General features: G+C 34.0%; 1 protein-coding gene across 1 annotated transcript; it reads right to left on the reverse strand.

Annotated features, from left to right (window-relative positions):
* Positions 1–2000: 2000 nt before the first annotated feature.
* Positions 2001–12239, reverse strand: LOC148854873 (uncharacterized). The gene is made up of 10 exons (XM_088941153.1): positions 11858–12239; positions 11202–11297; positions 8112–8196; positions 7779–7900; positions 5390–5414; positions 5217–5300; positions 5081–5110; positions 4833–4938; positions 4596–4660; positions 2001–2293 (listed from the first exon to the last, which is right to left on the reverse strand). The coding sequence occupies exons 1-9, from the start codon at positions 11945–11947 to the stop codon at positions 4597–4599; spliced, it is 702 nt and encodes a 233-aa protein (XP_088797279.1). The 5' UTR covers positions 11948–12239; the 3' UTR covers positions 2001–2293; position 4596.
* Between the last annotated feature and the right edge of the window lie 4770 nt (positions 12240–17009).

Consider the following 17009-nt stretch of genomic DNA (forward strand, 5'->3'; position numbering starts at 1 on the left):
CCATTTAAACCTGACTTCAAGCTCCCTTGTTAGTTGCATAATCTCCATTACAAGTTGTCTAAGGGACCAGGCACCTAAGTTGCTTGTTTGCATCCAACCTATTACCAATTTCAAGTCTCCCTCCACTTCCAAATGCTGAAAACACAACTATTTAGCCAGCTTGAGCCCTTGTAGGAGTGCCAAAAACTTATGCTCTAAGAGAGTCCCCAAGTCCTTTTGGGCAAAAATAAAGGGCCAGGACATTTCCTTCCCCATTTCTAAAGACACCCCCAATTCCATAGGTGCTTGGATTACCTATAGAGCTGCTATCAAAGTTTAACTTAACACCCAAAGATAACTAATTTTTACTTATCTCACTTAATTTTTGTTTGACATAATTAAGATATCATTTTTATCTATTCTTTTGATTACTTGCACTTTTTTTTTAAGATTTATTATTTAACTATTATATCATTGATTAATCCATTTGACCCAAACCACTAACCTACCACCTAAAAAGAAAAATAGTTTGATTTCTTGGTCAACATTAAATTTTGTATTACATTTTCATCATTGATAAAATTATTTCTTATGTATGATACTTATTTTTTGTCAATATAAAGAATGCATAATATTAGAAATATATCCAATATTTTTATTTTTTATAATAATATAACATCAAAAAAATGCCCCATTTTTTTCTAATTATTTATTTATTTTTTGTTTCTTTGTATTTTTTTAAAATACTTTCTTATTTGATTATGACATCATCTCTTCTGTGTTGATTTTAGATTTAACATTCCATTTTCATCATTAATAAAATTACTTCTTATATATAATAATTATTTTTGTTTAGTATAATGAATATATAATATTAGAGATATACCCAATTCTTTTTTTCTTTTTTGTATTTTGATATTTTATTTATTTTTAATTTATTGTTTAATTATGACATTATTAGTTTATCCAATTGATCCAAATGGTTAAATTGCTTATCCCCTGCCAAGAGGGAAGAAAATGGTCAAATTACTTTTCAAAATTTTTATTTTTATACTATTAAAATTAATATTGTGGGTTTAATTAATAGAATTTAATGATGAAATCTTAAATATATGATTTAATGAGAGAATATACCTTAAATATGAGATTTAATGAGAAATAATACAAAAAAAAATAGTTTTATTTTCAATTGGTTTTAAATTTTATATTCTATTTCCATCATTAATTAAAACATTTCTTATTTATCATACTTATTATTGTTTAAAATGTTGAATATATTATGATAAAAGTGTTCCCATTTTTTTTAATTTCTACATTTTATCTATTTTTTAATTTTATTATTTAATTGTAGAAACATGGATTGGCCCATTTAACTCAAAATGGTTTAATTTCTTACCACCATTTAGATGAAAACACTATTTTTTAAGTATATTTTTAAAATATAAGTTTTTATGTTATTGAAATTATTAATTTACTTATGTATAATATTAATTAATAGAATTTAATGACGAAAAGAAACAAAAATGTCTTAAATATATGATTCAATGAAGGTAAATGCAAATTAATAACTTAAATGTTGGATTTAATGAAAGAGAATTCAATGCATTGATTATCTTAATATTACCTTTTTCAACTCATTTAATATCAATAACTGATTACCCTATTTGCCCCATTGTTTTATCAATAAATTTAAATATGGAGGCATAAATTTTGTCTTGAGAAAATTCCAGAAATATTTTTATGGCTATTCGTGCTTTATAAAGTAGTATCAATATAGATTTTCACTTAAGCTGTGTTTGGTTTGAAAGAAAACATAGAGAAATCTATACAAAATTTGTATATGTTTCCCTATCTTTCCCTTGCTTTTTCTTTCAAACCAAACACAGCCCTAAATCACCTTTCAAAGATATGTTTCATATTGAAAGATACGCATTGCCGATAACCACATGATTGTTCTATCAATAAAACAGGTAGAAAATAGAAATGTATTGTACTAGCACGCTAGGATCATGAGTCAAGAGTTTCATCAAATTCAAGCTCAATTACACAACAAAAATGTTAACATAAATATTTTACATGGAAAGAAAATCAGGCACCCCAATTAAGGGATAAGAAAGAATGAATCTTTAGCAATCAATACTACAAGCATTCTAAATGAATATAAGCTGAAATTTGTAGATATTGTACATAATGAAACAATTAAAGAAAAGAATCATCGACTCTGGGTTTGACAACAGGAGAACGTTACACTGTTGTAACATCTAAAACCAGGTGCTATTCATCATCCCAAGTATCTGAAAAGTGATTCTTGAACCTGAATAGATGGAATGAAAGAAAAAGTCATATGAGGTAATGCAGACTTAACTGTAAAGAAATATCTTGTTAAGTAGCAAGTCGGCATTTTCCTTTCACAAAGCAATGTGAAAAACGTAAAATAAAATGTCAACTTTCATGGTTTTATATTTTTTATTTTCTCAGTTCCTACGCAAACATCAGAGGGGAGAAAAAATGTAAAAAAAAAAAAAAAAGTGCTAATGACTTTGAATCACCAAACAGTATCTGCATAACAACTCATGTTATTATTGATATAGCCAACATGATAAACATCTTTGTCAACCAACAAAAGCAAAATGCAAAATGCCGAAATGAAAAATTAGCCAAACTTGTGTCATGGTATTGAAGTGGTTGCGTGTTATATGGACAACTTTAATGAGGTCGAAATCTACTCCAGCTTGTGAGGAAGGACTACAACTGATATTGTTTAACTTGAATATTTAAGAACGGGTTTTCTTCTTTACAGTCATCATTACTGCCTTAGCCCACATAAGTGGAGATTTTCCTTATTAAGGCTGCGTTTGATTGCAGTGGAAATCTTGACTGAGTGCAAAACTTGTACCTGTTTCAGTTCTGCTTTCGTTTGTTTGTAATTATGCTTTGCATTCCTACCTGATATAAAATTTGTACCGTCTCTTTTGCACTAATTGGCAATGCAAATTTTGCATCTCAAAAACTGATGCAAAGTTTGCACCACCTTCCTCCTACAATTCTTTCTCATATAAAGTGGGACCACATGGTATTTAATCCTACCTTTTTTTTTTTTAACTGTAATGTATTCATTAAATAAAAAAGCCAACAAAGAACCCCTCTACAATGAGAAACTGAACAGAGGATATACAATTTGCTCCCTACAGCCCAAAACCCAAAAAACAACTAACTTTTCCTTACAAAAAGAAAATCCAAATCAAAGAAAGAACTAGGATGTCCTTTTCTAAACAAAGGGTGAACTGCCGCCAACCAAGAATGAACCATCCCCAGAATTTTACGTAGGATTTCTTCCTTTGAAGCCTGAATCCCTTCAAACAGTCTCCTGTTTCTTTCACTCCACACAGCCCATAACACTGCTGAAGGGAGTATGCTCCATGCTACCTTTCCAGCCCTACTTAAACGTTCTAGATGCCATGCCTCAATGAGGCCCTTCACTTTAGCTGGGAAGCACCATTTTACATCAAAAACACCTACTAAACCAGATCCAATGAGTAAATTCACATTGAATCAGTAAGTAACCAGATTCACCATAAGACTCCATATTACCATTGCATAAAGGGCAATCCAAATCTGCCACCTGTAGACCTCTTCTGACTAGATTCTGCTTTGTTAGGATCTTGTCCAGCACTGCTGACCAGACAGCTAACCCTTGCATCCTACCTTTCTCCTAGACACAGTTAACACTCCTATCCCCGTTGTTCTTTCATTTAAAGCAAGGTTCAAAGTATTGATATGATACGCCCCCTATCGGGTGTATCTTATCGTATCGTTGGCTTCTTGATACACCTGCTTACAGGGGTTTTGAGGAAATCAATTTTTATTGATTAAATTATGTAAAAAGCATGTATAAAAATGAACTTTTGAAAACAAAATAAAAAAATGTGACCTAAAAAGTACCGATACACCCCTGCCGATACAGTTGGGTGTATTGATACTTTGGAGTTTGAACCCGTGATTTAAAGTGGAGGTCATCATTTTACTTCTGACAAACAAATAAGACAGTCAAATCTGAAGAAAAAGTAAACCAGAATTTACACTCAACAGTTTTGCATTCCCATGCATTTACACTAGTACAAATGAAATTTGTACTGCAACCAAACACAGCCTAAGTAATTTGTTTAATTTTATTACTACCTTATTGGATGTTTACAAAAAGAACTGATGCAATTAGGCTTAAGTACTTTTTACGTAGAAATTCCAAATGGTTTCCTTGTAATGTGTGACATTAATGGCAACATTGTTTCATTAGCGATAGGTTTAGTTCAGCTGTCTTGACCTATGGTGTATAGTCATTAGATTGGGGTTATATTTCCTTTTAAGCTTATCCTCTTGGTTATATACTGTTCCCAACAGTTTTCCGGTTTTCTTCTTCTTCATCATCATCATCTTCTTCTTCTTCCACAGTTTCTTCTTGGATTTATTGGAATTTCTTAGGCTTTGATTATCAGTAATTTAGACAAATCAAGCCTAAACCATCTCACGTACAAATTCACAACTACCAATAAATTAATTATCAATTAGCAGGTGGTGCATAATACATAAATAACTAATGATGGAGAAGTAGGTAGTACCTCAAGACAAGATGACAAGCCCTAGGTACATAGCTCCACATAGAAATAAAAATGATATTAGTCCCCTGCAATGGAATTTAAATTAAGTTAACCTCCAGAAGATGAGTTGGTTAGAATCAGAAAGAAAATCTGCATCTCTGTGTATTTTTTAAAAGAACTTTGACTGCTTGTATGAAAAAAAAAGCAATCTTCCCACTCAATTATGCAAAGGCAAGGATAAAAGCTCACGCTACTCACCAGATAAATCCCCATGCAACACCATTGCAAGGGCACAGGCAAAGTTCTGCAAACTTTTCTGCATCACTGGAGTGAACTCTTCGGGATATTAGATCATCATATATATCTGCATAAATACATGTGGATGATACATAATTTGACATAATAGAAGAAAAGAGCTACCCCGCATTATTAAGGTTATTTAATTGGTTAAATTCCAAAGTGCTGAACAAAAGAAACCTTAAAGCAATTTTAGTAGAATAACATACCATAAACTGAAAACAAGCTGTTCATAACACCTGCAAATTGGCAGATTAACATAATCAACATATTTTCTTCTAGATAAATGAACAAAAAAAAATCTCTCTCATAAGGAAATGGAAACACATGCAGAAAAGCATATACCAATGAACAAAATCACATATCGAAGAATGTGGACTTTTGTAGTTTCTTGCAGTAGCCAAATTACAGCAAGGAAAATAATAAACCCTGAGAAGTTCAGTATTTGAATATTAGAAATAATATTAGATGATAATGCTAGAGAATGCAAAGCCCATCAGGATCATGAAAGAAATTACCAATACAAAGTCCTCGAAGTGTCCACTGTTCAATAGGATAAAGACAATCAATAAGATGACAAAGAAGTCAAGCAGATAAACTGATGTTAAACTCAGAAGTTCTACAAAAATTAACATCAAATGTTGCATTTACATTTCTAATATATACTAGTAAGTGTGCACATGGCAATTTTAGATGATGACAATGATGGTAATAATATATCCAAAATTTTCTATAAATTGAACGTAAATTTGAATAATAAAAACATTATAAATGTGTAACTTTTTCTACATTTTTTTGTAACTTTATATTTATTTATATTTTAAAAATTTTATTACCTAACTATGACTTCGTAGGTAGATCAATTAGATTCATATGGTTAAATTGTTTAACCACCACTTGGATAAAAAATGGTTTTGTTTTTGAGCCAATTTTAAAATATATGGGTTTATATTGTTAAAAATATGGGCTAGGGATGATAATTTCCCCATTTCCCTGATCCCCACGGGCACCCACCCCAAATGGGGTGGGGATACCCCCCATGGGGACAGGGAAAGCACTCCTTGCCCCATGGAAACCTCGATTCCGATACGTGTATATGTATGCATGCGTCTATATATGTATACATACGTCTATAACCTTTAATGTCATAAATAAATAATAAAAAAGAAAATATAAAAATACAAAAAGGAAAAAAATACATAAATTTTGCAAAAAAAAAATCAGGCACATGTATAATATCATATATTTATCATATTAAACAAAAAGTAAGTGTGACATATCAAAATTATTTGTACATAAAAAATACAAAAATGCCTATATTTGTTTGAGAAAAGGTATAAAAATCATTTTATTATAGCCTTAATGGCTACTAAAATGCTTATATTTGTGTATTTAATCCATCTCTAATTGCAAGGGTTGAAAATGTAATTACAATTATTACTCTCCACCTCATTTAAACTCTTATCATTAAGTCTTATACTTAAGGTATTAAATCCCATTTTCTCTTATTAAATCTTATATTTTTAAGTTAATTTTCACTAATAAATGCTACTAATTAGATCTATGCCATAAAATAATTAAACTGAATTTTTTTTGCAAAATTTATGTATTTTTTTCATTTTTGTATTTTTATATTTTATTAATTTTTATTATTTATTTATGACATTAAAGGTTAACATATTTGACCCAAATTTTGAACTATTAATCTTTGCCAAATTGTAAAATAATTTCATTATTGGTTAGTTCTAAATTATGTATTTCATTTTCATTACCAATAAAAATAATTATTGTTTATTACACTTATTTTTTTATTTTGATTAATAAAAATATCATAAATTTGTCTACTTTTTTCTACATTTTTTGGAAGTTTCTATTTTAAAAATTTTATTACCTAACTATGACTTCGTAGGTTGATCAATTTGATTTGAATGGTTGAATTGCTTAGTCACCACTTGGATTAAAAATGGTTTTGTTTTTAAGTCAGTTTTAAAATATATGGGTTTATAATGTTAAAAATATTGACACTGATCTAATTTAATAAGAGAAAATGGGAGTTAATAATTTAAGTATAAGACTTAATGAGAGGGGATTAAATGAGGTGGAAAGTAATAATTGATGTTACATTTTCAACTCTTACCATTAGAAATGGACTAAATACACAATTATGGGCATTTTAGTAGTCATTAAAGCTAGCATTAAAGCTGTAATAATAAAATGGCTTTTATACCCTTTCTCAAACAAAGAAGTAAAGGGTAATTTAGTCCAAAAAATGGGAGTTAATAATTTAAGTATAAGACTTAATGAGAGGGGATTAAATGAGGTGGGAAGTAATAATTGAAGTTACATTTTCAATACTTACCATTAGAGGTAGACTAAATACACAGTTATAGGCATTTTAGTCCAAAAAAAGTTTCACATTGCATTCAAACAAAGCCCTCAGATTAGAGAATTTCTCCCTTAGACAAGTGGCATCTTATTTTCTAAAGAAAAAGCATCTAAAAATTGGTTATTCCCACTCTCAAACAAAAGCTTCATTCCTCGGACATGCATCTACCCACTCAAGTGGTACTTACCTCTACTCTCAAAAAAGTTAGTGGTAGTTACCTCCACTAAAAAGAAAAAACAAACAAAAGCTCATTTCAAATGATGTAGGATCCATAAAGTGAGCTATTATTTAGAAATAAAACATGATTTAATCTCTTAAATTAACTAACAAGTCTATACATAAAAAATAAAAAAAAAATAGTAACTTAAACTTACAACACAAAAATGGGTGTTAAACAATTATAATACATAAATAAAAAAAAAAAATCAGAGTATTGGCCCCATACTTAGTATTGGGGGTCATTCTCTAGTCATAGTATTATATTTAGTAGAGAGTTTGACAAAGATATAAGATATACCCACATTTTTAGCGACAAAGAGCACAACAAGCAAAGCAACACCAAGACATGCAGCAGCAATTCTTGCAGTAAGAAGATTTGTAGATGCCAGTATAAGAACCATTCCCCAAAATGATGAACCGAGGTCTGGATGCAAAACAGAATGCCATTTAATTTTAACCATTAACAAAATGAATATCCAATACTCAAAAGTATCAACTTAAATCTTAGATAGGTCCAACAAAGCTTGAATATGAGTTTTGCATAATTATGCATTACTGGAAATGGAATTCCAAGAAAGCTACTGAAATAGGATTTTAATAAGCCAATAAAAATATTAAGGGAATAAGAGTATTACATCCAGCAGGCAAAATTAACCAATATATACCACCACGTGTTTGTGTGACTCCACCTTCATTTGCATGAACCTGGATCCCCTCCACCTGCATATTTAAGCACAATGTCTTTATGTCAGATGCAAATCTAGAGTCAATACATAGAATTGTAAGCATATAGATGGGAGCATCCTAACAAAAAGTGGAACCCAATCACCAAAAAACTGTGTATACCTGTACAAAAGCTGCATGAAAACCATAACTATGTTACTAATTGTTTCATAAATAAACATATAAATAACCAACCCTGAAATTATTTAGATATTTCACTTGGGCTAGGCTAACTGATAATGTTTTCTTTAACAGTTCATTAGATACAATAACAGTTCGCATATTAGAAAAAAAAAAAAACCCTATAGTTTGCAATTACTTTACTTTAATTAACCTTCCATCAAGAACCGTTTGTATTTATGTCTTGGAATGGTCATGTAACCTCTTAAAATGATTGAGAAATGTGAAAGAGCATGACTCAGGGGTTTTTCATTCCAAAAATATCCCTAAATGTTCTAATAGCACATGCACTCCAAGCCTTCTCTAGGCCAAGTAATAATGGGTGGGGGATTCTAAAAGGTTGATATGTGAACTACTAGGGGTGTAGGAGTTAATGTGAAATGCAAAAGATACTAAAGGTTGTGCAAGGGATTTCTGGGTCAGTATAAGTTCTCAATTTACACCCTCAGGATAAATCTGTATATCTATTGTTTTCTTAATAGGGTTATTTTGATTCCATGATTGGAATAGAAGATAGGGGCCCAAACAGGGTGGAATGACAGAAAATAACTCGTTTATCTGAAACTTTATACTTCAGCTTTGATCATTGATTAATTGGATGAAAATACGCTCTTTTACAAAAGTCACTTGTGTAGTTGGCACATACCTTCAACTTAAAAGTGTTAAACAAAAATTGTACTATTGTAATCAGTCTTTTATCATCATTTTAATAAAGCATTTGAAGATCCTGTATGCCTGTGGATCTATTTATTAGACATAAAAATTACCAAGGGAGATTGCATTAGTTCCCTTTCCTTTAAAATGATCTTGAAAAAGTTCAAATAGTGCCTTACTGTGTAATTGATCTTGTGAATCGTAAGGTGATACATTGTGAAGCTTGTTGAGTGACAATGTGAAGATTAAAGAGGTTTGAAGGTGTAACAGTTGCCCAATTTATGAATTCAAGTCCCCAAATCTAGGAAACTTCAGAAGTTTGATAAAACATATGGCTCCAATATTAGAGATCTCAACAGAGTTGAACAATTCAAATCTTAGAAATAATAGGAGTACCATTGGAAGACAGATGTAGATTTAAGAGCTAGCTGCAGCTGTAGTAATTATCTCAGAATTGGCCTATGAACTCCTTAAGTAAGTTTAGATTTAAATAAATGAAATCATTTTACTTTTGCCCCCTTCTATTGAGGTGTATGTTTCCCAGCTATGTTACTCAAACAGGTAAAAGTGAGGACACAAAAGTAAAACATAGTATCACTAGAATGGGAAGCAAAGTTGAGAAGCAAAACATAATGGGTAGTCAGGGTCAAAAGGTACTTGGGGAAACACAGAATTAAAGTGCACCCCTTTTTTTAAAAGGAAAAAGGGTCATTGCCCAATGTTGGCCCCAGCTATCTGGGGTCTTGGAGGGTTGGACTGACTATGGACCTAACCTTTGGCAAATTTTTTGTACAAAGTGGCTGCTCTTATACTCAAACCTACATTCTCACGCTTGTCAGCTTGAGATCTTTTTAATGGAAGATCACCAGAATTTCAATGGTTCATTCTTTCTTCTATCTCTTGTTTTTTCCATTTCCCCTCATTGTAAATGGAAACTTTTCTTTTAAGCATTTCCCATTTACCAGATAAAAGCTTTCTTTACTAATTATTCTCCCTTTTTTGTTTTACCATTATGTTTGTTCTTCATCTTTTCTTTTTCCTGTCATTCGAAATTGATTATTTCTTTTAGTTTCCTCTAAGTTTTAGGTACAACTGTGTTTCTATTGGAAGACCACCAAAACTTTATTGGTTCCTCCTGTCTTTTTTTACCTCTCCTGATTATTGTCTGTTTTGATGAGTTCTTGTTTATTTTCTCTTCCCTTTCATTATAAAAGGAAAATATTTGTTTTATTTATTTATTTCCCATTTCTTGAACATATCAAAACTTTATTTACTAATTATTCTCTTCTTCTTATCATCTTTTATGGTTCCTTTCTTTTTATTCAAATATTTCTCCTTTTCTTTCCAAAGCTTCTTTAGTTTTTATCTCTTGACATTTCAACATTGTGCCCCAATTACTTTCGAAAATGAACCACATATCCACATTACAAGTTTTTCCCGAGATTGAATTTTTAATGAAATTTATGTTCCCAAATTGTTTTCAAGTCACTTCTTGAAATTCTTTCCCAAACAAATTTCCTTTGCTTCCAAATGCACTTTCTAGGAGGTTTCCTTCCACTCTAATGGTGGTTTTCTTGCAACTGTGGTTGGACATGGACATACTGAAGCCAACATACTCAAAACTGACATATTTGTTTATTTCAAATTACACATCAGTGTTTCCATTGTTCCTTTAATGCACATGATCAAACCATACCCATCAGCTTTATTCATATTTCAACATACGATGGTTACCTCTTGGTTCCTAAGAATTTTGTTCATTTCTTGTTTATTCTTCCTACCTTTCAATTGAATCCTGGAAACATCCTCATCTTGCATTTGAATTACTTGACATTCTTCTACAGCAGTTTGGCTGGTCTTATGGCTTTATTTTTAAACTTTTACTTCAGTTTGGTTGTTATGAATTAGTCAAATAACGCTTGGAGAGCACATTCTGAGATAATCCACCTAGCACTAATTCCCTGGGCTATGTCCTCTTTATCTTCTCTTTCTCCATATGGATCCTTTCTTTGTTATGAAAAAATGTTTCAAAGATTAGGCAAAATATGCTTTGCTCAATTCATTTAGGTTTTTCAATATCAAAAGAATGTACTTTGAATAAGAAATCAATATGAAATGGAAAAATGTCAAATAAGTAATCGTTGAAAGGAAGGGATGTAATTTCTTACTTGGCCACATGTTAGTTTACAAGCAATAGCATGACTTGCTTCGTGGAGAAAAACAGTGATGAGCTTGAAAGGTGTTAGCAGTATTGTTCTCCACAGCTACAAGGTTTAAACACAAACACAAACAAAATAAATGAACTATCGTAGCAAACCATAAATAACTAGAGCATGGGTGAAAATTAAAAAATTTAAGAGAAGATGGATTGAACATCTGGAATTTCTCTTCCCTCTAACATGTAATGAGCTAAACCCACCACAACATATCGTTAGTGTACTCATCTTTCTAGCACTCGGCTCCATCCTAGAACACATACAGATTCCCAATACCACAACATCTAGTGTACTGATTTTTCTAGCACTAACTGTACTATATTATTTTTCTAATCTAATGAAATTTCACAGTTATTGATCAAAGAAAATTTGAAAAATTCCATATCCCAAAAGAAAGCCCCGTCAATGTGATAACAAAAGGGTTGGTCGAAATTAAATTAATTAATCAAAACCATTTATAGTTCTAGTAAAATTCTGTCTAAAAATCTACCTTACATACTCATACGCCTCCTACCCATCCACTCACCCAAAACCAACCGAAACACATAAAGGAATCTGGACAACAAGAAGAGTATCCGTGAACATTAAAGAGAAGAACAGAATCATACCAGAAGGATTACAACAGTAAAGATTCCTGTGATCGTTAGAAACATGACCTGGTCATGCTTGCAACAGTTTTTGAGCTCCCAGTTCGGCATCCCCGATTTGTATTCAAGATCCAAAAAGACCAAGCAAACGATTACTGGCGTAAACGAATCAAAAGAATGGAAGAAAACGAATAATAATCAAATGAATATCTTATATCTGTGGTAGTGGATATTTGGTGAACAGAGAGAAAAAGGGTTGAAGTTTCCCTTCTCCCTCTCTCCAGTTCGCTGTCTGTCTGGATTTCGAGAGGAACCCGGTATGTTGGTCGAAATGTCTTTTTTTTTTCCTGCGTAAGTTGGTGGAAATGTCAAGCGCCAATTGCGTGTCGAGAATTTCTATGTTAAAGAATTTCAAATTTTGAAATTTTCAATAATTTATTTTGTCGAACACAACTGCCGCAGCTAGCAGTAGCTCCATTTACCGAGCTCACAACGTCTAACAATACATCCTAGCCGTGTATTTGCAAACATCATCGGAAGATGAATCCAATACATGACTGGGATGTGCTATCGGACGTTGTTGGGCGCCATTTGACCAACCATGACCCATCAAAAAGTCCTTTGACCTGGTCATACTCTGCTGACCAACGATGTTGGCAACACGGCTTGGGTTGTAATTTTTTGCTTTAGATCGGGTCTTAGGGTGTGAACGATACTCAAAAATTTGATTTTGGATTCGAGATTCGATATATCCAAATCAAATTTTGGATAATTTGAATATCTAATGGATAGAATTTAGATATCATCTGATTTGATTTGATAAATATCTGAATTGGACCAATTATTTAATTTTTATATATAATATATAAAATATTTAAATGTTTGATATAATTTATATATAATAATTAATTTATATACTTTATATAAATAAAATACTTATTAATTACCTAAAATAATTAATTGGTCAAATCGAATCAAATATTCAAATGTTTAATCGAATTTGAATTCAAACATTAATTTTCAATATCCATCAGATATTGAATTTTTTAATCGGATTCGGATTCAAGTATTATCTTATTCCATTTGAATTTTATCTGTTTACACCCTACTAGGTCTCGATTTAAAGCAATAAAGCCCTAGATTGCCTTAAAAAGTCCTAGCCTCGAGTGAAGGAAACTAGAGGTGGAGGCCTGACCCTTTGCGCATCTAATATATGACATAAGGTTTACTAGTTGACTTGTTTAGTGAGCTCTTTCCTTTTAAATGGCAAACTTTCACCCAGGATCAAACCCAAACTTAGCCATGTTTGTAACTATTTTGCTCAAGATGGGCTAGGGTTAGCTAAATCATGGTTAACCTCAGGTCTAGTAGGAATGGTAACAGGTGGGGTCGGGTAGGGTTTTGCATGCCCTTTCTTAACCCTGAACTCAATTGACCTACCTTGTCTCCACTCCAAATCCCATTGGGTCTAAAATTCCTAATCCCATCCCTGTCCTCGTGGGGAATGGGGATATTCAAATTTGTCCCATCCTAGTCATTCCTATTTGCATATTTATAAATTTATTATATATATATATATATATATATATATGGCTGGGGTGGACAAATACCATCCCTACCCTGTCCTCGATCCCTAGAATTTTGGGTTCCTCGAAACCTGCCCCAAATCCCGATTAGTGATCAAGAAACCCACCTCGACTAGGACAAGATGGGACAGGACGAGTCAAATTTCCATCTCTAGGGCCTAGGCCGAGACAAGTCAATAGAGTTGAGCTTGGATACGCCTTAAACCCGTGCTTGCCCAAGTTGCACTCTTACCCTTGCTTACACCATGAGATGGAAAAAGAATAGGTGGAGTTTGGGCTTCTCCAATAAGTGCTTATTCTCTTTCCAAACACAAATAAATACTTATTGGTGTGGTCCCAGTCCATAAGTGTTTATTTAAATAAGCACTTTTTAAGAACTCCTAAACTTAGCCTTAGCCTCTTAAAAGGATTTCTTTACTTTTCAACTTTTAGGCCAACAAATGTTGGGGTATTTCTCATGGTTTACTCAATGTCACTCCTTGTCCAAAATAGTGAAGCACTTCAATTCCAACTACTATTCCATAATCTCTTACCTTATGTTTGGTGAAAGGGCTCCACATGAACATCCTATAACTTATGTTTGGTGAAAGACCCAGAAGTCCAAATTATGATGTATTGGGTATTGGTTTTCTCTTTATTCAAATCACTCTTAGTTAAGTCTCATATTTAAGGTATTAACTCCCATTAAATTCATTGAATCCTATTATTGACTAAAATACCCATATCTTTGAATTTGGTTTCTTTCTTGTTGTGAGGGCACAAAATGTAATTAACTACTGGATTTCTCCTCATTCAATTCCCTCTCATTAAGTCATATATTTATGGTATTAACTCCCATTCTTTTATTAACTCTTGTATTAATTGACCATATTAAAAAAGAGGTGTGACTAAGGATACTTATTTATTTGTTTTTGTTGATGATAAAAGTAAAATACAAATTTAAAATCAACCAAAAAATGTAATTGTTTTACTCTTTGGTGGCAAGTCAACAATTCATCCTTTTGGGTCAAACGCGTAAACCCTTGCTGTCATAATTAAATAATCAAAATTAGGGTAAATTGTAGAAACCTTCCTGAAAGTTTTAGGTTGTTGCTTAAAACTCCCCTGCTATAACCTCCCCTAAACTTTTTGACATAGTTGCAAGAAGACTGCCTTTGTTAGAATCCTCTAAAAAGAGGCATGAAAATGTCCAAAATACCCGTAAATGTAGTTACTTTTGACCAAAATGTTTATTTTCCAAATTTCCCTTTTATATGATTCACTAGCCCAAACCCTTCCAATCTCTTTTCTACAATTGCTTAGTATTTTGGACATTTTAGTGCCTCTTGTTAGAGTATTCTAACAAAGAGGGTTTACTTGAAACTATATCAAAAAGTTTAGGGGAGGTGGTTGCAATTACCAAACTTTAGGGGAACAAGATTTTAAATGGCTAAAGGCGTAATGACCCAAAAAGGCGAGGCATAAGCCTCAAAATTTAAGAAATTTTAATTAAAGTTCATAAACAATAAAAATAATTATTCAAATGGACATTAGAATTATTCAAATGCTTATAATTGTTCAAATGGATATTAGATTTATGGTCATCTAACATTTGGGAAGAAAAGAAACAATTTAATTGATTTGATCTATGCAAAAAAAATCAATACAAATAAAATTGTTTTAGACACCAATATTGGTGAGTAGGGGGAGTTTGGATTTTCTCCTCAGTGCACTCCTCACACCATCCTTACAACATTTGGAGACACACGTTTGGAACATCTAGATCTGTACTTATAAATTATCAACCGTAGGGAGATGTTCCCAATGCATGACTGCAATGCAGTGCAAGGTTGGTGTGAGACATGTTCTGTGAGGAATAAATCCGAATTCAAATTCTCTAGTGTGAGACATGCTCCTCGCTGACCCCTAAAATTTGTTGGTTTTCTATTATTTTTTCTTTCGAAAAAATAAAAGCAGGAGCAATTGATAGTGATGGAGCGCAATCCGGTCAGTCTTAGCTGTCAACGAACTCGCCTCTAGGCTGGAGCGTTCGGGAGCCTGAAACGGGAAAGATGGGAGAACTCCGGGGGGAACCCGGTGGGATAGCTCCGAAGCTCAAGTCAGTAATCTTTCAAAGGCAAAGTGTAGACCAGATAGCGCAAAGTTCACATACCTTGTTTGTTGGGGGCATGGAGCTTTTATAATCACTTCGCGCACTTGCTCCGAGGCCCTTGTCAGGTCGGGTATGATTACCCTTACGTCTTTCAATTCGGCCGTCGCCCTTTCTATTGGGGATGGAACTGTCACTACCTAACCGTCTCTCCAACTGGAGATGGCGGTGTCAGGAGGCGGTGGCAGGTGGCCGTTTAGAGTGCGGCCGTCAGGCGTCAGATCCCAAGTCAGTCAGGTGCGGCGTCCTCGGGTAAAGACTTCCTCAGTGTCAGGCATAGTACGGTTCGTTTGGTTTTGGTGCCCTGAAGGTGATGTGGTGGAGTGGTGAGCGAGGTGAAGTCTTGAGTTCAGAGGTATGTATAGGGCAGGTCAGTTCGGCGAGGTGCATCCCGAACTGTTACAAGGCAGGCCAGTTCGGCAATGGGTATCCCGAGCTGTTACAAGGCAGGCCAGTTTGGATTACTTTCTGGTTTGGGGCAAAGGTGAGTTCGGACCGCTGGTTTCTCCCCTTGGTGCTTGCGCCTTAGGCTTGCTTTTGTGCCGAGCTGTTGCTTTTGCCACGTGTCGCATAACTGTGAGGTCGGGCCAAATCTTCCTTCATCAATTGCCCCCCACTTTTGCGAGGTGGTAGGTGGATTTGTCCCGTTCTTTGAATCTTGACTGCGCGAGTTGCTTTTGCCAGGGTTCTTCGGTTCTGAGAAGGCGGGAAACGTGCCTACTACTCATAAATGTTGATGGTCGTGACGGCGCGCGTTTAAATTTCAAACATTTGTGCCGCTGGGACGTGACAACGGGTCATTTAAATTTGAAAAAAAGCGCGCCTCTGCCGTTCTGAAGGGACGTGCGCTGGCGGTTTTTGTCAGTTGCAGGGAGACGTGCGGCACGGTCAGTTTCAGAAAGACGTACGCCGACGCGACGTCGGTTTCAAAAGACGTGCGTTGACGTTTCGCTCTTTTCGGAAAGACGTGCGCCAATCACGTCTCGACCTCAGGGGACGTGCGGTCAGCGCGAATGTGGGTCGTCGGATCGCCTTTGATCTGCACGGTCAGTTCTTGGTTACTGTAGCTATAAATATTGGGGGACCCAGTCGATTTGTCACTTTTGTGGTTTGCCTATTGAGCTCGCGTCCAACTTTTTCAGCTCGCGTCCAAGTTTTTCAGCACGCGTCTAGGCTGGTTATTTAGCCTCCAAGGTTTTTTGGCTTGTTCCCGTCTCCGGAGACTTCAAAACTTTCTTCTGGTGAGTACCTTCCTGAATCCACCCATTTTCCTCGATGTCTAGCTTTGATAGCTCAGGCGACTCTTCAAGTAAGACTGATGTAGGTTCTACAAACCGAGCCGTATCCCCCGACTGCCTTAATGATCCCGAGGTGGAACTTGAGGATGACTATGAACCCGTAGGCCGAGCCGCTTCGGGCAGTTTGGCGTCTACCTCTC

This window comes from Nelumbo lutea, chromosome 4, assembly GCF_056320005.1.
Source record: "Nelumbo lutea isolate HS-2025 chromosome 4, American lotus-T2T, whole genome shotgun sequence".
Taxonomy (NCBI): domain Eukaryota; kingdom Viridiplantae; phylum Streptophyta; class Magnoliopsida; order Proteales; family Nelumbonaceae; genus Nelumbo; species Nelumbo lutea.